This window comes from Cupressus sempervirens, chromosome 9 (assembly GCF_028749045.1).
Source record: "Cupressus sempervirens isolate cs-2001-9-10 chromosome 9, ASM2874904v1, whole genome shotgun sequence".
In the NCBI taxonomy this organism is placed as follows: domain Eukaryota; kingdom Viridiplantae; phylum Streptophyta; class Pinopsida; order Cupressales; family Cupressaceae; genus Cupressus; species Cupressus sempervirens.
The window spans coordinates 188,733,429-188,757,931 of NC_143126.1; the positions used below are offsets into that span (position 1 = coordinate 188,733,429).

At 36.3% G+C, this 24,503-nt stretch overlaps 1 protein-coding gene across 3 annotated transcripts in view; it reads left to right on the plus strand.

Annotated features, from left to right (window-relative positions):
• The window catches only part of LOC149538107 (protein OXIDATIVE STRESS 3 LIKE 2-like), a 69,523-nt gene extending 45,486 nt beyond the window's left edge, over positions 1–24,037 (plus strand). Inside the window, exons 2-3 of one of the 3 annotated variants that reach the window (XR_016355973.1) lie at positions 22,713–23,179; positions 23,507–24,037. Coding sequence is in view for 2 of the 3 variants with exons in the window: in XM_089799475.1 (XP_089655601.1) it covers positions 22,713–23,031 (319 nt within the window). In the remaining variant the exon portion in view is untranslated. Of the gene's footprint in view, positions 1–22,712; positions 23,267–23,506 lie in introns of those variants that run through there. The other 2 variants (XM_089799476.1, XM_089799475.1) reach the window with 2 other exon arrangements.
• The last annotated feature ends 466 nt before the right edge of the window (positions 24,038–24,503 follow it).

The following is a 24,503-nucleotide window of genomic DNA, read 5'->3' on the forward strand; positions in this document are numbered from 1 at the left end:
CACCCACAAGCCTACAAACTTTTGCATTGTCTGTTACTACTTGGACAACATTATCAACACCCATGGACTCTATGGATTCAATGAGAGTCTGGGTAATAAATTCAGCATCTTTGACCTTCACTTCACAATCAATCGCCTTCAAAAACATTGCCTAATGGACAGTTTTTGAAATCTTCACATTCATCGGAGACAAAAGTCACTCCCGTTTGGATCCAAGAATCTCTGATTGGTTTGAGGAGGTTGTCTACATTTTTTTTTCACTATGTAATAAGGTGGTTCTCACTTTTTCATATCTAGGACCTTGGTAATCATTAGGCGCTTGATTTATTGCTTGCACCATCTCTCTCCAATAAGGTGATCTAACTAGATTGAATGGAAGAGCATTCACAAAGAGGCAATTCCCAACCTTTATATCAGCAATTTCTCTTAATTCGTTTTGAAATGCCCTATCTATTGGGCCTCTCTTGCGAGTGGAGGTTTTGGGTGTTTCTACATCTTCTTCATACCTAGAAGCCATGCGTAAGAAGGGATGATGTCTAGTGGTTGTTTGACGGGGTGGTGTTGGTGCTTTATTTTTTATATATTTTTTGTTTCCTCCTTAAAACTAACCTATTAGCTTCCTTTTGTTCTTTTAACATGGATGCTATTTGAGAAGTTGGCAACCCCTTCTTTTTTCTCTCTAAGCCCTCACACATATTGATCCCTTAAACCCCAGGGCCTAGAAAATGATCTTTTACATAGTAATAAAAGATTCTATATTGACATTTACAAAAATTACATTTTCATATAAATCGCCCCCCTCCAAGACGTTGTTGAACTCTTTTTGTATACTACCACAAAGGAGAACCTTTTTCAATTTTGAATTTTTGGGACCCCTCCCCACTCACTAAGTTTTGACTGCTCATTGTTGCAATCCATATAACAAAAATGAAAATAAAAATGCAAACTTTATACAAAAACTTAAACAATTGAAAAACATAAAACAAGCTATCAAAGAAGCAAAAGAAAGGATCAAGTACATACTTGGAACACTCAACACTAATTCTTGGAAGGATTTGTGACTCCAAAATCAATCTTTACAACCTTCTTTACAAGCTTGCAAAATTGGCACACCAAAATGAGATAGCTAGACAAGAGAGCAAATGAGAAACAAAATGAGTGAGATGTATTTTAATAGGCACCTTTTAGGGTTAGAAGGGAAAAAATATTAAGAAAATCACAAGTTGTGTTTTTTCCACTTTTTAGCCTCTATAGACGTGGGTTCATATGGGGTCTCCGTGAGGTTGCTCGAGTCCTCCAAAAAAGAGGCGGGTTTGCGGTAGGACCCCACAGGGTCAGTGTCACGGATTGTGGATTTGCAATAACGTGCCCATGTAGACCCACAGTTTGTGGCACGGACCCTATGGAGACCTGTTGCAGACCCTATGGGAACATACTACGAAACCCCAAGCAAGTTCGGACTCAGACTCGAACCCACCTAGCAGGGTTTGAACCCTGCAACTTAGGTTGAATGTGCTCATTGTAGAATACTAAAGTGGGGTCCTCTCACACAACAACCCTCATTTGTTTAAGCATAGAATCAATGCACTCATACATATCTTCAAGTGTAGGTGCATTCCCATCCCCATATTTGATGACCTAAAAAAAAGAGATTCGATAGAAACTATATTTTCTATCACTCCAAAATACATCACTCTTTACTATCTCCTTTACCCTCTTTCTCTGTTCTATCTTGACCTTTGTCAATCTATTCCACTTTGTAGACCTAACTTGAGTTGCAATACTTCTTGCAACTCAATCATTCTCTGCAAGAGAATGAAATAAGATACATAGTTGTTCTCTACTAGTTTCAAGAACTCCCTCACAAAGCTTCAGAAGAGTGCATATGAAGTGTGGTGGTTGCAAATAAACATCTTGTGCATTGTTGACCACTTCTCTAATCCAGTCAATCTTTTCCACATCCTTGAGTGCATTGATCATATCTTCATGGCATGCACACAACTTGGGGCCCACCAAACATGTTTGCAGGCTGCCTCAATAAGCTTCCTTGCATCTCTGCACATGTGTTGCATTTGTAACTATTTTGACCACATTTTGTGGCCTAACCCCCTCAATAGCCTCTCTAAGGACCTCAAACAAAAAATCAGCATCTTTGTCATGCCCTGATGTGTGGTAGTTGCAAATAAACATCTCTTGCATCGTTGACCACTTCTCTAATCTAATCAATTGTTCCCACATTCTTGAGTGCATTGTTTATAACTTCATGGCATGCACACAACATGGAGCCCAATAAATATGTTTGTAGCCTACCTCAATAAGCTTTCATGCATCTCTATAAACGTGTTGCTTTTGTAACTACTTTGACCTCATTTTGTTGCCTAACCTCAATAGCCTCTGTAAGGACCTCATACAAAAAATCAGCATCTTTGTCTTGCCCTAAAAAATCAACTGCCACAAGAAAGTATGGGCCCTCTACACATATAACCATGATGTTGGTGAGTGGATGATGGTTAATGTCAATCCACCCATCCATACCTATGTTGCATCCGAACTTATCCACCATGCCTTCATCTTCTCCATCAAAATATTGATCTTGGCACAATTCCTATCTAAGATTTTGGTCTTGATTCGTGCTCACCCAGTGGCACATTTGATGGTCATCCCCTTGCCACCATTGACATCGGCTCCCTTAATAAGGAGATCGAGCTACACAAAATGGGATGCCATTGCCAATGAAGAACTTACCAATGGCTTCATTAGTCTCATCCTTCAGTTGCACATTGAACAAGTCAATTATAGGGTTACTTTGCATTTTGTATTTCCCCTTGCTCTCTTGTGATTCATCCACAACATTACAAGTGGATGAAGGTCCTAAGGCTGACCCTAACATTGTTCTTGTTCTCTGATGCAATGTACGAGTAGAAACATGTAATTGGCTTTGCATTTGCTAAATAATGTAAACCTGCATCCTACGAGACAAAGTAGCATTGTAACTACACTATCTTCAAGAACATCCCATAGATTGTTGAACTCTATTTTGTAATGGATATTTTTAAGCTCTTACATAAATTTACGTAGACCCACACCTTTTCCTTTCCAAAAGAGGAAGTGTGCATTAACTCTAGTAATACTACCAAACCATTATGTATTACAAATGTTGCATCTCCATTTCCTTGTGCCACGACCTATTGGCATTGGGATTGTTATTCTTGTTGCAAGTTGTTTGAGAGGAGACTTGGGATCATAAGAACACCTAGCAAACTATGTCAAAAGCTTCAAGGGGCAATTTGTAGCAATTGGTGCACTATCCATGAAACTAGGTTGGCCTTTTAGATCAACCCCATATTAATCTGCCTCAACCTCATGCTCAAGTTCATATTCTGATTGACTTGCACCATGAGAATGAATTTCCATCTGATCCTCACTCATATCATGACTATGAAAGCCCATTATGATGCTGCATTTCACAAAATGAAAATAAATTCAATAATCACCTAGTGTTAGCCTACCTAAAAAAGTTAAATCTCTAAATTTTATTTTAATTTTTAATAAATTTCAAATTCTACAACAAAATTAAAAAATTTCAATCTTGAGGCAAAATGATAATGATTCTTTATTTTGCCCTCAAGATTCAACATAAAATCTGATTTAAAAAATGAAACAATCAAAATGATGCTTGTAGTGTTGGTAGATTCCACACATGTTGAACATCACAAATGTGTGCAAGTTGACTTCCCATTCCAAATGTGTGGGAATGAATGTCTCTAAAGTTTGCACATGATCCAAAGGCTGACTATTGTCATATTGGATTCTAAACCTGTTGTGCTAAAAACTAGTATGCATCTTTTGTTGTAAGGAATCACCAATCCATTTGTGAAGCATTTCTGGATTCATATGTAGCAACAAGTGATGAGGTTGTAATGAATGTCGAAGGAGTACATTGTTCATCTCCATATGATTTAGTACTCAAGAAAGTGTGGAAGTGCTCAAAGGCACAACTTTACAAAAATGCCCAAAGGCATGACTTAAGGAAAATGTTGTATTTTTCATGACATGACTCATGGAAGTGCTTAAAAACACGATTCAAGACACCTCTTGATCATTGGGTTGAATAATTCCTTTGAGATTACCATCCAACGTCTACTCCCTCTATAGTCATTATGCTAAAGTTCTACAACTTTGTATGTGCCAAAAGAATTTTGCCAAGTGAAGAGTGAGGTCACTAGATTTTGTTGCTGCTTCTATGAATTTGGTAAAATCTTCATTGAACGTGTTCTCAATACAAAGATACTCTTATAATGTCTTGAATTCACTTTTCACAAAGCCAAAATTTTGTCTTTAACATAGTTGCTTACCTTGGTGTAGAGCTTCATGCCTATCATTCGGTTCAATGGAAAATGGACAAGAGCTACACTAAAAGATCACCGAAGCTGCAACAAACTCTAAGAAATATTCATACGTGGGTTTCTCCTCAGGATTGTCCTCTTTGGTAGAGTTGGGAGTTTTGATAGATTTCTCCAATGCCACAAAAAACATGAATTTGGATAAACAAGCAAACATTGTGAGCAAAGATCTCCAAAATGGAGATCCATCTAATATCAAACTAAAAAATGCACCAATAGAGAAGTTTGATAATAAGACTTGCAACATTGGACAAACTTTTCAACTATATATATATTTTTTTGTAAAAAGATGACTCTTGAATCAAAGTAATGGTGTTTTTCCCAATGTTGTTATAGTTGTCAAAAATAATCCCCAAGAGGCTAGGCACTAGTCATCCCATGTAACCTCAACCTATTGCAAGGGTTTAAAAAAAAGTCTTGTTACCCCCCTAGGTAGTAGGTGGATCGAGCTTGAGTGGCTCTTTTGTACTTATTGATCGTTGATTGCTTAGGCATTTAGCACCTACCATGGGCACAAAACCCATAACAAAGAACAAGGGACTAAGTGGGGACACCTATATAAGATCAAATAATTTAAACTGATTTATTTTAATAAAAAAATCTTGAGTGTACTTTTGAGTGACAAAATGTTGACAACTGTCCTACAAATAAGAATGTGCTTTGTGTATATTCTAGAAAATATGATTTGTCGATCTCAACTAGAGACAACATATAAGCATTACGGATTTCATATAGATTTAAGGGAAAAGTTTATGGCGAGGGGTTGAAAAATCTTTGAAGGGCCTAGTGCAAAATTCTTCTTTTTTGGTGATTTGAAAACCGATCTTAGGGTTTTGGGGCCTTTTACATATGATGAGAATATTTATTTTGGCTCAAATTGACACAGGGAAGGGGTGAATAATTAGGGCCAAAGTCTCACCCAACTATCCAAACCACCTTGCAAGAGTTAACACAATGGAAGCAAACACAAAGAACAACAACCAAAGGAGGAAGAAGAGTGAAATACTTTTATTGATTCATCAAAATATTTTCATACATGCCCAGCTATAAGGCCTTTTGGGTTACGACCAAATACAAATACATTCACATTCAAAGATCCAACAACAAATTCGCACATTTCAGTTCTGCTCTCCAATTCTCTTCCAAAATTGCCTAACTCTAAGCCTAAACACTCTATATATACTTGTTAAAACGGCTTACAGATCATTCTAGAACATTACATAAGAGGAAGGCCGACCCAACAATGGTCTGGACACATCCCAAGAAAATATCTTAACATAAATATCACGATCAAAATAAATCCCACAAGTCGGCTCACAGAAATCACGTCCAAATACTGACACTTGGCACATACAATAACTCGACACCTACTAAGTGCTACAGTAACTCAGCACCAACTAAGTGCTACAGTAACTCGGCACCACCTAAGTGCTACAGTAATCCAGCACCAACTAGCGCTATAGTAACTCGGCATCAACATGCAAAAAGAACAAAAATGAGCAGGATAACAAGGCAACCTAGGATGCTCTTGCATCAGACAATCGGGGTTGAAAGAAATGATTCTCCTAAATCATTGAGATGTCACAATCTAAGTTGAATCCAATTCAGATTGAGAAATCCATGAAGCATCTTCAATAGGCCTGTTCTTCCTTTTCACCAAATATTCATAGTAATCTTTTCCTCTTGTGGTCTTGCCAACTCTCTGATCCAATATCTGTTCAACTTCTTCAATCTGCTTCTTAGGATAATCTTCTAATACAACAACTTCATCATCTAACTCGTGATACTTATACAAATCAGAAATATTGAGTATAGGAGATATATCCATGTCATCAAATAACTCAACTTCATAAGCATTACCACTGTCAAACTTTTTCAAGATCTTACAAGGTCCAAATTTTTTCATCTTCAGCTTACTGTATGTTCCAACAGGAAATCTTCTTTTCTTTAAATGAACCATCACTTCATCACCAACTTCAAAATCATGATGTCTTCTACTCTTATCAGCATTCTCCTTATACTTTTGATTACTTTGTTCCAACCTCAACTTCACTTCCTTATGCAAAGACTCCATAAAATCAGCAAATTCTTCTCTTACAGTGCTTCCCTTTTCTTCACTAGCAACATCTCTCAAATCTAATATACCTCTAAGCTGCATTCCAATAACAATCTCAAAAGGTGTTTTTCCTATACTCTTATTCACAAAATTGTTATATGCAAACTTAGCTTGTGCCAACATTACTTCTCAATTACTTGGCTTATCTCCAACTAAACATCTCAGCAAATTACCCAAGCTTCTACTCACAACCTCCGTATGTCCATCTGTCTGTGGATGGAATATAGAACTAAACTTCAACTCAGTACCCATCTTCTTCCACAAAATCTTCTAAAAATAACCAACAACATTACTCTCTGTCAAAAATAATACTTCTTGGTAATCCATGCAATGTCACAATCTCTTTAAAGAAAAGTTCAGCAACATGTTCTGCATCTAATGTCTTCTTACATGGTATGAAATGAGCCATCTTAAAAAATCTATCCACTACAACAAATATGGAATCATACCCCTTCACTGTCTTAGGTAATCCAAGAACAAAATCCATATTGATGTCACTCCAAGGTTTCTCGGAAATAGTAATAGGTGTATACAAACCAGTATTTTGACTTACTCCTTTTGCAATTTGACAAACTCCACAACTCTTTACAAATTTTTGAACATCCTTATACATTTGTGGCCAATAATACTTCTCTTTCAGCAAACTCTATGTCTTATCAATTCCAAAATGTCCAACCAATCTACCAAAATACTTTTCCTTAATCAAATTCAACCTCATAGAACTTCTAGGAATACACAACTGAATGTCTTTGAACAACATACCTTTTTGAATGAAATACTCATCATGCTTATGTGATCCGTCAGATTTGGTGCTCTACACTCTCTCCATGCCTCAAAAAAATCAGGATCAGCATCATACAACTCTTTTATTTCATCAAAACCAAGAACTTCAACCTTCATTTCAATCAACAAAGAACATCTTCTATTCAATGCATCAAGAACTCTGATAGTAACTCGACTCTTATGCTTAATAACAATTGTGAAACTCTACAAGTACTCAACCCACTTCATATGTCTCTAATTTAATTTATGTTGACTTCCCAAGTATTGTAAAGCTTTATGATCAATATACAACACAAACTCCTTAGGAATCAAATAATGTCTCCACTTCTTCAATGCTTGAATAATAGCATAAAATTCTTGATCATACACAGAGTACTTCCTTTTGGTATCATTCAACTTTTCACTAAAGAAAGCAACGGATTTACCTTCTTGACTTAATATAGCTTCTATTGCATTACCACTTGCATCACATTCAACTTGAAATATTTTGTTGAAATTAGGCAAAGCCAATACAGGTAATTCAACAATCTTTTGTTTCAAAGTCTCAAAACTCTTATCAGCTCCATGTGTCCATTTGAATTCCTTTTTATCTCCCTTCATTGTTTCAGTGATAGCATTACAAACAGTACTGAAATTTTTTATAAACTTTCTATAAAAACTAGTCAAACCATGAAATGATCTTACTTCACCCACATTCTTAGGTGTAGGCCATTCCAAAATTGCTTAACCTTCTCAGGATCCATCTTCAATCCATCAGCTGAAATCACAAATCCTAAATACACAATCTCCTTTTGCATAAAAGAACACTTTTTCAAATTAATCAACAACTTTTCCTCTTTCAACCTCTACAATATTTGTCTAATATGCTCAAGATGTTCTTCCTTAGTCTTACTGAATATCAGAATATCATCCAAATAAATAATCACAACTTTATCCAAAAATCTTTTTAGAACTTCATTCATCAACTTCATGAAAGTACTAGGTGCATTAGTCAAACCAAAAGGCATAACCAACCATTCATACAAACCATATTTTGTCTTGAAAGCAATCTTCCATTCATCACCTTCTCTAATTCTGATTTGATGATAGCCACTCTTCAAATCAATCTTGGTGAAATACTTTGCTCCACTCAAACAATCCATTATGTCATCCATCCTCGGCATAGGAAACCTATATTTCACTGTTATCTTGTTAATAGCTCTGGAATTAGTACACATTCTCCATTCTCCATTCTTTTTAGGTGCTAATACAGCATGTACATCACATGGACTCAAACCTTCTCTAATCAAACCTTTCTACAACAACTCATGCACTTGTCTATTAAGTTCTTCATTCTCTGTAGGTGTCAATTTATATGGTGCTTTGTTCGACAAACTGGTTCCAAGAATCAGATCCATACAATGACTTATACTTCTCATTGGCGGTAAACCATCAGGTATATCCTCTGCAACAATCTCTTTGTACTCATTCAGCAATTCAGCAATTTCTTCTAGTACTCGGTCAATACTACTAGCTGTCCCTCAATCACCACTGACTGGCACTCGGTTAACACTATTTTCTGGCACTTGCGTACTATTGACACAACTTGGTTTCTTTGGAATTATAGCAAAACAAACTTGATTCTTTTTCATTTCCTTTTCAAATTGTTTCCCATTAAACATGCAAATTTTTACAGCAGTACAATTAATCTCATCTAGATTTTCAATTAAAGGCAGCAATATTTGTTTCTTCCCATTCACCCAAAGAGTATATTGATTCAATCTTCTATCATGCATAGCATATCTATCATATTGCCAAAGTCTACTGAACAAAATATGACAACAATCCATAAGTATAATATCACACAAAACTTCATCATAGTAATGTCCAATCTTGAACTTCACAAGGCATTGCTCACTTACCAATATCTTATGCTCATCTTTGATCCATGAAACATGATAGGGTTTAGGATGCTTCAACCTCTATAATTGCAACTTTTTAACCAGCTCTTCAGATACCAAATTTGTAGAACTTCCACTATTAATAATCACTTTGTAGCATTTTTCAGCCATCTTACATCTTGTCTTGAAAAGACTTCTCCTTAAAACAAGTTCCTCATCACTTCTCTTATTACATAAGGTTCATCTCACCATCAGGTTTTCTCTAGCCTCAGGTCCAGTTGGTAAACCCTCATGATCTCCTTGAATCACAGCATTTCTGTTACCTTGCCCACTTTCAGAGGATCCACATTCAAAAGATCTATGTCCCTCTTTACCACATTCGAAACAATTACCATGAAATCCACCTCTAGAATAAGAATTACCTCTTCCTTGGTGAGAATTACCACTTTTCATTTGGTCTTGCCTTTGTCATCATTCTTCCATTCAAATTTGCCTTTATCCCGAACAAAACTTTCAGATCAACCACCTCACCATAAGATCTACCTCTGCCTCTCTGGAATCAACCGCCTCTACCTCTTTGTCTTTGTTCATGCCTTTTTGCTAAGATCTCAGCTTTCAAGGCATATTGATATGCTTCTTCAACACTTTCCAACTTCAAAAAACTTATTTCATCTTGAATTCCAGATCTCAATCCATTTATGTACCTCGCAATTTTCTCAACATCATTATCCACATGTCCAGATCTGATGTCCAATCTATAGAATTCCTCGATATACTCTTTCACAGTCATATCCTTTTGTTTCAAATTTTGCATCTTTCTCAACAAGCTAACTTGGTAATCAGCAGGATGGAATTTATTCTTTACCTTGTTCACCATCTTTGGCCAAGTTCTGATCTTCTCCTTTCCTCTCCTTTGTCTATCAGTTTGCAAATGTTCCCACCATAGTGATGCATGACCTTTCAACCTAGTGACTACAATCTTCACCTTTCTATTATCAAGAGTGTTTTCGTACTCAAAGAACTTCTCCATAACTGAGATCCAATCCAACACAACATTGGTATCCAATTTTCCATCATAAGGAACAACTTCTACAATAGGCTTTGAATTTGCCCTAGACAACACTCGCAACAATCTTTCCTCACCTTGATCTTCTTCAGGTTCTGGATTATGGTTTGGTGTTGTTGCTTCATCATCACTTACATCATCAAGATGTGCCCCTCTCCTTTGTGTTGTCTCCACAACATCTAATCTGGTTGCAATTTGTCTCAACTGATCCAATATGGCATTATCAACATTTCCTCTACCATGAACCATCTTTACAAATTAGGTTCCTACAAGATCGTAACCCTCTGCAAGTTATAGGTCAAATCTGCAAATTTGCCACCTTACAACCAAATTCGAATTAGGGTTCTACACGATCCAATCTCAACAAGGATGAACCTCAAGCTCTGATACCACTTGACATAGGGAAGGGGTGAATAACTAGGGCCAAAGGCTCACCCGGCTATCCAAACCACCCTGCAAGAGTTAACACAACGGAAGCAAACACAAAGAACAACAACCAAAGGAGAAAGAAGAGTGAAATACTTTTATTGATTCATCAAAATATCTTCATACATGCCCAGCTGTAAGGCCTTCTAGGTTACGGCCAAATACAAATACATTCACATTCAAAGATCCAACAACAAATTCACACTTTCCAGTTCTGCTCTCCAATCCTCTTCCAAAACTGCCTAACTCTAAGCCTAAACACTCTATATATACTTGCCAAAACGGTTTACATATCATTCTAGAACATTACATAAGAGGAAGGCCAACCCAACAATGGTCTAGACACATCCCAAGAAAATATCTTAACATAAATATCGTGATCGAAATAAATCCAGCAAGTCGGCTCGCAGAAATCACGTCCAAATGCTAACACTCGGCACATACAGTAACTCAACACCTACTAAGTGCTACAGTAACTCGACACCAAGTGCTACAGTAACTTGGCACCAACTAAGTGCTACAATAACTTGGCACCAAGTAAGTGCTATAGTAACTCAGCACCAAGTAAGTGCTATAGTAACTACAGTAACTCGGCATCAACATGCAGAATGAACAAAAATGAGTAGGATAACAAGGCAACCCAAGATGCATCTGCATCACAAATGCTCCAAAATTACAGCTACTTTCTAAACTAGGAATTCTTGTTGACTCCAAACCCTTATATATTTGGCTTTTCATGTTCAGTTTGGACAAAACATAAGGAAAAACTAACTTTCTTGGATAGGTAGAAGTCATTGGTGAGCCATATTTGCATCGGGATGCACCAAAAATAACCTACAATATAAAGCCACAAATAGAAACCCTAAAAAACTCTGATAACATGGTAGAGCCACTAAAAATTAAATCTCTCAAGATCACCTACAACCAAAAAATTGTTCTACAAGAAAGGAAAAAAGCAAGTTTATAGATTTGCAGTGATGGATTCAAAACAATAATATTGATACATAATGTACATATGGGGCCTTATTTTAAAGCATGGTTGAGAGGTAAGATTAGCCAAGATCATGACAATTGTCTTTATCCTATGGCATGAGACAACTAGTGATAAGATCACATGACAACAAGTATCTTCTAGAAAATGTTAGTCTTCTAAGTAAAATCAACATGTGAACATGTGCAAATAGGACCTAGCTAATAATTAGTTAGATAATGTGCCTTGTTAGGGATACAAGTTAGATAGGTAATATGGTAATGCCCCTATTCACACTAACACATAGCACACTTGACTGTCGACTTGCTATTTGCTCTCTAGTGCTACAATTATGTTGCCAAGTTGGCAGATAAGAAAAGGTCATTTTCAGGTTTTGTTTCTCTAGAAGATCTTTAGGTAAGTTTCAACTTTGCCACTATGGGAAGGGATCCCAAAACCTAAATAGTTTTCATCCAACTCAATAGGAACTATAGTTGGAGAAATCATTTTGGTAATTTATTTGGATTCATAACTTTCTTTTAGTTTATTTTTAAAATTATATATTTGTTGGCCTACAGTTTCTTTCTATCTTTAAAAAATTTATTGGTTGATTTTTATTTATTTTTAAATCTAAACCATGGAACTAGAGATCCTCATCTTTGGCCATCATGATCTTGCACATAGCATTGTAGTTGACAATTCTGAGTTCAGCTTATTCAGTGTGCTCTCCACAGCCTTTTACTTTTCAAAACTTGATAAGTCACAAATGCGGGACATCAAAACTTCATCATTCACAACAGTAAAATTGCGAGATGAAGCAATTAAGAGCTCAAGAACACACAATTTAAATGGAAATCCTGTGGTAGAAAACCACAAAAGAATATTGCTTCTACTGAAAACTTCATTCAAACTGCATAGGTACCAACCCACTAAAGACACCAATCCCTACAAATGTGCACCAGCCCAGCAAGAGATACCAATTTCTAGTAATAAGAGGCATCAATCTATAATGAGAGGAATTAGGTCTTCTAAAATTTGTTAAAAATCTGCCTTCAATGGTAGCTCTAAGTATCTTAAATATCTGCCTTAATTAGCTCTCAAAATTCTGCTCAAAATATATCAGCATTTCTGCAATAATTGTTCAAGTTCTTTCAGTAACTCATCTTCAATGTCTGCTCTTAGGACTCAATAATTTTTCTTCAAAGTCTGATCGTAGGTCTGCAATAATTCTCCTTCAAAGTCTGTTCTTAAATTTGCAATAATTCTCCTTCAATTTATTCGTACATGCACACAAGATCTGCTTCCAAGGTCTTCTCTAAATTTGCTATGAATGGGAATGATACTCAATGAAATGCTTGTTGAAATAAATCCCAAGTGCTCTACCTCATATACATGAACATTGCATCTCTTCATTGGTTGGCCTAATCAGCAAGGCTTTTAAATCTAATCAAAACATTCAAAATGTGCACCAATATGTGGAGTGTCATCCCTTTTTGAATAATATAAATTTATTTATCAGAATAAACTAAAACATTGAAAACCAATGTGAGCACCAAGAATATGTCGGCCAAAATTATGAACATTTAATTTATTTTTAAGGTTGGCCCAAATGAATATCATTTAATTTAATTCCATAACTATCATTTGTATAAGGAGTCTTCCAGCATACATTTGAATCTATCTCACTTTCCACCATCTATTCAAAATTAGATCAAAATTAATTTATTAGATCGAAGCAAAAAGTAAAATCAATGTGGGCACCAAGCGTAGGTTGGCCAAAATGAATAACGTTTAATTTATTTCCAAGAAGAGGTCGGCCTAAATGAATATCATTTAATTCAATTCCATCACTTCCATTTGTGCAAGGAATTGCCCAGCATACATTTAAAAATGTCTTGTTTTCTCTCATCTATCTCATGCGCATATATCTTCTTATATGAGATCTTCATTGCTCCTCGATTGTTTTCTCTTAATGAATGGTCTTCATCTAATATGCCTTTGACATTTCTACTTGACTTTTCTTGGACTGTGAGACCTTTGATATCAATGACAAATAATCTAACAATCTCTCTCTTTTGCACTGATGTCAACCTTTTAATCAAACCATCGGTGAATGTAGCTTGAACTTAAAGCTCCCCCTATCTGTATCTCTTCCTCTTTCAAATTGATGGAATAAGGATTTCCATTATTTTTGCAAAGATGACTTCCCCTTTCTGTAATGCTTCTCTTGACATTAGTAGCGTCATTTTCCCTTTTCAATAACATTTCCTCAGTGACAGTGAAATAACTGATTTATCTTTGAATTGTGTTCTCCACAAAGTTGAAAGTTAATACGGTGAATATCTTCCTGTGATAATTGATCCTTCTTTTGACTATCTTGTTTTTTCTTCCTTCTCCACTCTCCTGTATATTCTATGCTCTATCTAGATGGTTTCACAAAACTACTTCTCCAAGATCAAGCTATATGTTCACAACTGTTGCATTTATAACATATGACATTATAATCCACTAAGGGGGCAAAGGAATAATTGTTCCTTCTTGAAACGCCATAAGAACTTCTACATTAATTCCAACCATAATTTGTCTCACATATGCTCTAAAAGATTTTGCCCTGTGACCAAACTAATCACATGAAAAACAGCAGCCATGAAAAGAATGATGGAACTTAGTAATATACGAGTATCTTTGACAAAGGGGCCTTCTGAAGTTGTCCTCATTTGCCTTTGGAGGTGGATTGTTCATTTGTGAGACTTTGTTCTCCTTCTTGATCTCCTTTTTGTTGTCATCCCCTTTGGGGAGCTCTTGAGAGGCTTGCTGTAGCTTTTCCACTTTTCTTCATTTAGCTTCTATGACAGATTCATACGTTTAGACCTTTTAGCCTCCTTTATCTTCTTTTGATCTTCAACAAAACCAAGACCAGTCTTTTAAAATCAGTGATATTTACAAAATTGATGATGTCATCAAATATTTTGATGCTTTTATTTCCCCCAAAAGAGTAAAAATGACAAAAAAAATGATGGATTCACCCTGGGTTTCCCTAGATCCTGCACGAGTTTATCCCAAACAAACCCAACCTCACATCCTGACTGTATCAACATGTGCATTAGAATGGATCACAGATCCTGTTGGTCTGTAGGAAGACTGATAACATAAATTCCCATTATATGACAAAGGAGAAAAATGCATTCATCTTCCATTGATAAAATTAAAATTTCACAATCTTTTGTGACTGATTTTCTTGTTTATTGATCTGAGAATCTGACATTGGTGACACAAGTGGGAAGATGTACGAGTGATGTTTTTTTGTACCTGACCCTTTAGTTAAACTTCCCTCCATCTATTAACTATGCCATTTTAGAGGAGGCAAAACAGTAAAAAAAATTTTGCCAAAAATGTAGGTAAAGAGTTGAAATAGCCTGAAGTCATCATTGTTTTTGAAAGTGTTGTGTGCTGCTCAGTTTTTCAATTCTGATATTTTAACTGCTTATCGCCCCTATTGATGAATTGATGAAATTATGGCATGAACAGTTTGGGTATCTCAACTTTTGCTACTTGCAGCAATTGAGCACTTAATTATCAATCTTCCTAAATTTTTTTGCAAAGGAGTAGATTGTCCAGTTTGTTATCAGCAAGGCATCACAGAGACAAATTTGAGAAAAGGCTTAGGGAGCCAAGAATCCACTTGAACTAGTAGATGTTTATATCAACCTGATTTTTTTTCCTTGTGGTAGCATTTTGAAGATTTCAGCTTTTGTTCACTTTTCTTGATGACTTTTCGAGCCAAACTTGGGTATTATATATAGTAGAAAAATGAAATCCTTTTGGACTTGGTCAACTCAAAGGTCTATGTTGTTTTCAATAAATCAGAAATTCTGATTTAATGCTCAGGATAGATAATCAAGGTGAGTATACGGATGATTGACTCAACAAATAATGCATTTGTGAATGTAGATGCAACATCATACAATTCTTTACAGTATGCAAAAGTATTGTGTTATATAATAATAATCACATTGGAAGAAATTTAAAATTGCATGCCATTCTAAGAAGGTGGCTTTACAATTTTGAGTGAAGACCATCCATTGTATGGATTATATCTAGCACCACAGTGCTCAATGAACAGTACAAAACATGAAATTAGAAGAAGCTTGAAGGAAGAAAAATATGATGTGTCCATGTTGTGGGTGTTTGGCAGTTGAGAAGAAAAATGCATGGGCAATCAAGAAGAAGAATCACTCATATATTTTGGTTGACCATTGCAAGGATGTTACACCCTAATGGGACTCAAAATTGCATTCCCGTTTTGAGTACCACCCCAAAATTTTGAGTTACTTTGAGCTCTATAAATGCATTTTCTTGCTTGTGTACCCGGCTATCATTTTAAGGTCTAAGAGGTGTTTTATGTTTCTAACACCTTGCATTCAGCATATCTATGTGTTTTATAATAATGAACTGACTTTCCAAATCATTCCGTGAAGTTTTGTTTTGAGCAGTGTTCAATTGTGCATTTTTGCCCAAGTGTCAAACAGCGACAGGAGGCCTAGTTTGCATTCGAATATCTTTCACCCGGTTATGTTTCATGACTCACCGCTTTGGGATTGTTTAGTATGCATATCAGTGAACCTATGTTTCAATTTTCAAGTCATTTCGATATGTTTTGACTAGGTTTTGAATCCCATATAGTTGGTTACTTATCTTTGTCATGCTGATGCATATTTCTCAAAAATCCGGAAAGCCCTGTTTGACCGATTATAACTTTGACCTAGTTGACCATACTGAGAAAATTCCTTTTGCATTGTATTCTAGAGGTCACACACTTGCTATGCTCTCGATTTGAGCCTATGATGAATCCGTTTGATTAGTTTGCAAATGCGATTCCGAATGCAATTTATAACTTTTTACTGGTGTCATAAAATGCAGATTGGTCGTTACCCTTGTTCGGGATGACGTAACTCTGATTCCGTAATAGATCAGATCAAATGGTTTGTACCACTGCATTCTACTCCGAAAATACTTCAAGTGTGTCAGTTTGTAAACCTTGACGAATCCGTCTGCACACTTTTCCAAGGCCATTTCATTTGCAAAAAACACTGTCCTACTGATGTTTCCAGTCCTGCAATTCTGAGTAGCCCACTTCGCACACTTGCCAAATGCGTCCTGTTATTCGTCATGAGCCCAAATCGCATAATTACTTTCTCCTCATGGCAATGAACTATTTTCCCAATTTTCAAGCCTTCAAGTATCTGTTTGCCCAGTTTTCGAAGCTAAAACCAAATGCGTTTTATGGTTTTTTAACGTATATCTACAGGCAGTTTTGACTAGGCAACTTTGAATGTCAATGTCTTTTGACTGAGTGGTTGTCATGCAATCTAGCATGGTGCAAGAATGCGAAACAAAGTATCAGCATTTCAGTTTTCAGAGCCCAGTTATCTGTTTGGGTCAATTTTTAAGGCCAGTCTATAGGCCTTCCTGTCAACAAATCACTGTTTACAGATAAGTGATAAAATGAGTTTTAGTGATGTTTCAATGGTTGAATTCGATTTTAATCATTGCCAGATGCTCATTTGATCATTTTGAGGTATCAGATGTTTCAGTTCGAAATTATTTTTTAGCCAGATCCACTTTGGGATCTGACTGAATTTCAATAGCCTGATAAAACACTTTCAGATGTAAAAGTTCTGGAGGATTAGTCATAATGATGATCATTAAATAAGTTGGTGTGTCAGAGTGATGGTGTTAAATGAATTGGATCCTTAAAACTTGGTGGTTAAAGGATATTATGAGTAATGATACACATGTTTTGAAAGATTTGGGGAATGAAATCTCTTCCCATGTGTAAGGCACCGAGCAATGCCACAGCTTCATGCTTAAGATGTGAACGGCAAGTCCAATGCGTTACATCAACAAATGACTCCTTTTTTCATCAAATTGCAAGTAGAAAAGCTTCCTCTTAACCTCAGGGATAGGGTCCTATGGAAAAAATGTTAATCGGAGGAAGATTAGATGGGGTAAGACAATAAGATGGGTATATTGTGCAAATGCGAGCTAGAGTCGTGGACCCTTATGGTGTGGCCGAGTTCTTAACATTGACATAATGCAAGCTGTGCAAGCCATGAAGAGAGCTAGAGGGGGTAGAGCTGGACGTGCAAGAATAAGGAAAAAAAGCAGCGCCATCCATGAGGCAAACAGAGCATCCCATAAAAAAGGGGTTTGAAGAGCTCTATAACCAAGCAAATCTTCCACAACGAAATAGGGGAGAAGAGCCAAAGAAAACAATGGTGTCACCATCTGCAGGAAGCATCCACATCCATAAGCAAAGCATTCACAGAGGAACAGTTGAAGAGGGCTCCACGCACAAGGAGGATGGAGTTGCAGTTGGCATCAAGATTGTAGTTGTTCAGATGCAAAGCCATCTCACTGCATCAAGTGAGGAGGAGTTTCCCATGGCTGGAGACACCATTATTTCCACAATCCAGGCAAATGGGTAGAGAGCATCCACCTCCATGTTGGCAGTGAAAAACAGAACATCCCATCACAAAAACAAAGCTGCAGCATGAATGAAGACCACCACAATACAAGAAGCCATAGCATGAGAAGGAGTGTCCACGTGCAGAAACAAGATCATGGCTGGAGCATGACAAAGGTGACCCCCGCAGGAAGAAGGCAGAGGTGTCACACGGCAAAGGGCTTAGTTCCACATTGGATACGAGGCGGGTCTTATTTATGTTTTTAAACTCATGCACTTATTACTCAAGTGTCTAAAGGATGCCCGCCTTTTAAAGGAAAGGCTCAATGAATGGAGGGGTTGTTGTGGCCAGGCTGGTGGTAGAGTCAACATGTTTTGACCTTCAATGCAAAGGGAGGAGTGCCACCTAGTGCATTCCGAGAGTCTCGTCAAGAGATCGAAAGGCTTAATTGTAAGATGGAAGATGTTATGATCATACCGTGTGGTTGGGAGCCGGTTTTCAAAGGTCTAAGAAGCTACGGAGGAATCATGTGATCAGAGAACTCAGCATTGAAGTGTAAGATGTTACCCCATTGTTGTATGATCGGAGTGGTACAAGATAACATTTAAGATATTACGAAAGTGAAGTGGTCGTGTTGTCGGGGGGGTAAGAAATAAGAGGTAAGATGCTACGATTAAAGGATTAACGTGGTCATCAATGATTCGTGAGATCGGGAATAAGAAACATAAGGCTCAAGATACTATGATGAAATTATCGTAAAATTTCAAATTCAAATGTTTTAAAAGGAATGTATGAGCATGTGTGGGACCCGTCTGGATGGTGAGTCGACAAATGAGAAGTCGACAAGTGGCAAGAGGAAAATGGATAAAGAATAAAATCAAAATTTGAAATTTTTGAGCATGCATTTTGATATGATGAAAGATTTAAATGAAATTGATATGTTATATAGTTTCTAACAATATAGTTTATTAAAAAATTTCATTTTAAACTCTATTCATGGCCGAGGACCTGAAATTTTGAATGGACCTCAAGAGCACAATTTTTATCCGAAATATGCACTATAATATACTGTTGGAATTGGCAAAAGATGAATTTTCCATTTCTGCAGTTGATTTTTGCACAGGTATTCACCAGGAGTAGCTACAAGAAGATTTGTGATTCCAGGGGCGCCTCAGTGCAAATGCAGTTTTGGTGTTTTCAAATGAAAAAATATCAGGATTAGATCATATTTTGATGTAAACAAGTGCCTTGAGCAGCTATAAAGGTAAAATTGAATGTTTTAAAGGCAGTTGGAAGCAATGAAGTTTTTGCTGACAACACAGTTGAATTTCACAGCAAAAGAAGAATATGACAAATCAAGAGCAGATTTGAAGCTCCAACACATATTATGATGTTTATTTGATATTTCTGCAGAGGATATTTTGCTGATTACTTTTAAGGGGATATATAAGATATTTTGTCACAACAATTAATGATTTTTGATTACCAGTAGATGAAGAAGATCAGTTTCAACAACATCAGGATAAAGACAACTTCAGCAGGACATATGTCAAAATCAGATGGCATTTCCACAAACTACTTCTCCTCTATAAATCTTTCTTCTCTGCTCTTTGTACAGCTTCCAATTTTTATGACTAGTGAGACCACAAGGTTGGCTCCAATTCTAGAGTTGTGATACCATTTTCTTCTTAGTATTCCTCTGTTATTAACAGCAACAGTGTATTTCTTTTGAAGCATTTCATATTACACAGTCATTCTTTGGTATTATTTTCTAAGTTTTGACATACAGATGATGTATCGTTTTCAATGAGATTAATACAAGAGCTTCATTTTTCTTAGTTTCATTATGATTCTCATCTCCTTCCTTTGTTATCTGCAATGTTTTGTGTTTAAGAACAGAGAGCTTAAACTCAATTGTAATCCCTTAAGATTGCATGTTTGGATAGGTTTGCTATTGGAACAAAAAGTCAAGTAAATGCTTATTTACCTTGACAGGGTTACAGGTTTCACCAGGAGGATTTTGCAATAAGTATGAGAGTTTTTATGAAGATAGATGTCTATTTGCAAGTTAAATAGATAGATCAAATGTTTGAATATATGAGTATACTTCAGGGGTCCATGTGTGTGTTAAGGTTTAGTTGATGCCCAATGGATAAGGGACTGGTTAGCTTAGAGGTTGCATGTTCTTTGTTGTTGCATACCTGGGTTATGCTAAGATCTAAATCATTAATCGAATATCAATTTACCTTTTTATGTATTGAAGAACTAGAAGTGTTGGTCGTTACCTATTTGCATCTACTTTCCCTTTGGTTATAGTTAGCTACTGTAATCAGGAAGTTTATCAGCAAATTATAGAAGATTATTGACCATTTTTTCTATAGGGGATAGTCTTGTAGAGAAGAGTATTAAGTTAATAAGATCAATCCCTAGGGTTTGCCTGCCTTGGCCCTGCAAAGCCTAAAGTGAAGTGAGCCCTGATGACTCTGTTAATGTTGGCCTAGAACTAAGATTTAGCCCTGCTAAATATAGGATTTAGTTCATCCTTAGGCTTGTCCCTGTCTTATGCTTCCCGGTATTAGGTTTAAACCCACTTGATATGTTCCTTACCAGAAAGAACTCCAACACACCCTATTGTCTTTTTTATCTACCCATGAAATACTTGATAGGAAAGATATTCTCCAGATTAGGAACACTCAACTTGCAAGCCAATATATTTTTCTTAACTTGCATCTCCTATGCCATCCTTTTCTTATATCTCTATTTTTTTTTAACTTAAAGTCAAGGCTCATAAACAGATTTTAGATGATAGAATTGGGTTTTTCATGACTTTCTTGGCATTCAAGTTGTCAATCAAGATTTGGATGAGCATCGATCACCTAAGTATTCCTTGGACCTCCTTAAACTCATTTAGATGGATGGTAGCAAGCTGTGTTCAACTCTCTTTTAGTTGGGGGTCACATTGTCAACCAAGTATTCCAGACCTTCATTTGTGCTACTTTGAACAACTAGTTTGTGCACATCTTTCTTCATTTAATTTACAATTTGAATCAATGACTTTTATCTTTTGTTGTTGGATTAATCTTTTTCATGTAGGATCCATTGGCAAGCAGAAAATTGAATACTTTTGTATGTCTAGGCACAATTTTTTATGGCAGTGAATATTAGCCTAGGGAACTCGAGACAGTTAATGGACTATAGAGATTCTCTTTGGGCAAACGGTGAGGGTTACTAGTCACTTTTTCCTACGTCTGTCATCTTGGCTCTACTTCTTGCACTTGGTCAAGTGAGAAGCAACATTCTACTGCACTATACATCCTTGGTCAAGTGAAAAGCAACATTCTATTGCACTATATACCCCCAGGGATTATATCAAGGGGCATCCAGTGCATGCTATGATGGTCTTTGTATACATCAGAATTTGACGGAGATCAACATTCTCAAGCAGCTCACTACTTGTTGTGTGACAACATGAATGCTATTCGCTACACAACTTCTTAAAGATTGCATGATCTCTTCAGAATGGCTGCATAGAGGATCAAGTTGCAGACATCCCTAAGAAGCGACTTTCAACTACCATCCTCATATTTGATCCATGGTAATGGTGAAGTAAATTGTGATAGAATGAGGCTGATCTTTAGTTCCTTCTCCTTTCTTTATTTCCCAAGTTAAGGGAGGATGATAGAGCAAATATTCCACACCAAGTTGTGTATGATTAGCTTGAGCCGTTTGCCAATTCAAGGTAGCTTGGGTTTGTTGGATTTTTTTATTTTGCCTTATATATTCCCAAGTTTGATGTCATGGATTCTCCTTTTCCTCTTGTTTTATGGTTCATCCTCATCCATGGGTTACTATCATCCATCAGTATGAAATCATTTAATTGGTCAATTGCCTAACTAAGCCTTCAAGTTCATCTATTTCCTATAAATAGAGGGTGGGTATGGACAGATCACAAGGAGGTTGGATGAGAAAGACTTGCATAACTCTGTTGTTATATAATATATGAATCTTGGTTGTGAGAATCTGAGTGATAGTGAGAAATTGTTTGTCAAGGGTGACCTTGGGATATTAACAGAATTTTGTCAATATCCATGTTCACAGTATGAATTGATTTTGTTCTTCAAAACATTAGATTCAGACCACAATTTGGAGTACTACCTTCTAGTTTGCACTTTGTCAATGGACCATCTTACATGAAACCAATACTCGCTAATAACAATATTTCTCAACCTTTGTAAAAACTGAGAAAATGTTTATAATTTCTTTAAATTCATGTATCGATCTTTTCCTTCTATTAAATATAATACATTCTCTTGTTTGGGTGGTCGCCCTGCGTCAGCCTTCTTCCATTTGACATTATTGATATATCTGCTTAGCTATGGGCAGCAAGCTTTTTATCTCATTGGAAGTGAGAATTACTTTTCGCTCCTGGAATTTACTTTTCTTCTTTGAATTCTGATCATATTGGAAATAAATTTCTTTCTTGGATGGATGTTCTTTGTCTCTTCTCGACTTATTTTAACATCTTTGACACAGGTGTAATTTGTTTGAATCTTGTGTTTCTTGTAGTTTGACTGACATTCATTCAATAATTGTTGTTTCAGGAGGGGACTTTCTGAATTCTACAATGGGAAATCACGCTCCTTTGCATGTTTGTCAGATGCAATTTATGCTAAAAATATCAGTAAGCCTGAGGAGACATATGCTCGAAAATTGAAGATTTTAAGGACACATAGTATCAGCAGCTTGGATAGACATCGTTCTTCTTATTTGCGTAATTCATCTGCTGGAATCTGCAAAAGGAACAGCTTGTCTAATCCAGGCTCTTTAACGTCTGTTGCAGAAGCAAATGCAGAATCAGACAATCAAGATGCAACCTCCAGGCCATCTGCTCCAAAAAAATGTTATGTCAATGATAAATAGATCAATAGCTGGGTCTCACGAAGTGACACAGATTATGCCAAATACAAAAAATAATCAACACAAGCAGGATGGAATTAAAACAAGCCAATGCAACTTCTAGTAGGCAAGGCCATTTTAGCGATAGATTTTTGGGTGGAAATGAAATATAGTAAGACAATGGTTTTTGTTTTTTTCCAAAAGTTGTTGATATGTTGCACGTCCAATCTTAATTGAAGAATGGTTTATGTTATCATGAGATTTGGCCTTACATATGGCCCGTGGCTATACAGCCACAAATATGCACTTCCTTTACATTGCTTTTTCTGACTTTTCAAAAAAAAATTCTGAGTCCTCTCCTTCGTAAGGAAGTGCATTTTCGTGGCTGTATAGACGTTGCCTTACATATGTGCTGCGCTTTTATGTTATTGGTGTTGCGTAAATTTATTTTTGGTTCTCAGGCAAAATATTGTACCCATATATGTGAGAAATCTTGCAGGTTGTTACATTTCCAGAAGCAATATCAATGATCAAGATAATATTCCGGGAGAAGAAGAATGTTTATTTTCCTGAACAAAGAGGCCTTTCATTACAACAACAATCAAGATAATTTTCTAGGACAAGATTTCCTACCATAAAAGAAAAAGCTCATATTTGAGCAGGTACCTCACTAAGCAAGACATCAACGTGTTTACTGAAAGAAGCCTACCTTTGACTTCTATAGCCAAATGGTTTGAGAACTATTGTCATACACAAGATCATCTGGGCATATTCTACTCAGCCATTGGGACACTACGAAGAGATTTTATCATTACAATATATTCGTAGAATCATACAAAGCGACTACAGCCCTGACAAATTTGGACAAATTCAGGACAACATTTTGCCAAATTGTTCTATGTGAGAACAATATTTTTGTAACGATAATAATAACTAGATTTGCAACTGCCAAGTTTCATGATATTACTGATTTTTGGCTTAAAGCAATAATATTTACTCAAAGTTGTTAATAGTTCTATCAAAGATCAAATATTTGGAATAATATTTAAAAATTAAATCAATAAAGTATAGTACAATACTCAAAGTCGATCAAATCTTGAATTCTATGTTAACACTTTTTACATCTTCTGAATTAAAGGGTAATTCAAAATGCCAATACCAAGTATTTCCATGGGTAGCTTGTCAAAGATGTGAAAGAATGATTGTCCTCCTAACCCTTGGGTGATGACCAGGATTTGGATCCAAATCCAACAAGAGATGCAATGTGTCATAGTTCCTGCCTAGCGCATAATGGTTGTAGAGGTGTAGATGAGTGAGAATCTAAATTAACATTATGAATGTATTAATTTTTCACTAGAAATGCACTTGTTGTTTGATAGGATTGCTCATATTTTGTTGTTAAATTCTCATCTTAGAAATGCACTTGTGATCTAATAGGATGGCTCATATTTTGTTGTTAAGTTCTCGTGCTATATTATTATATCTTTGGGCATTTA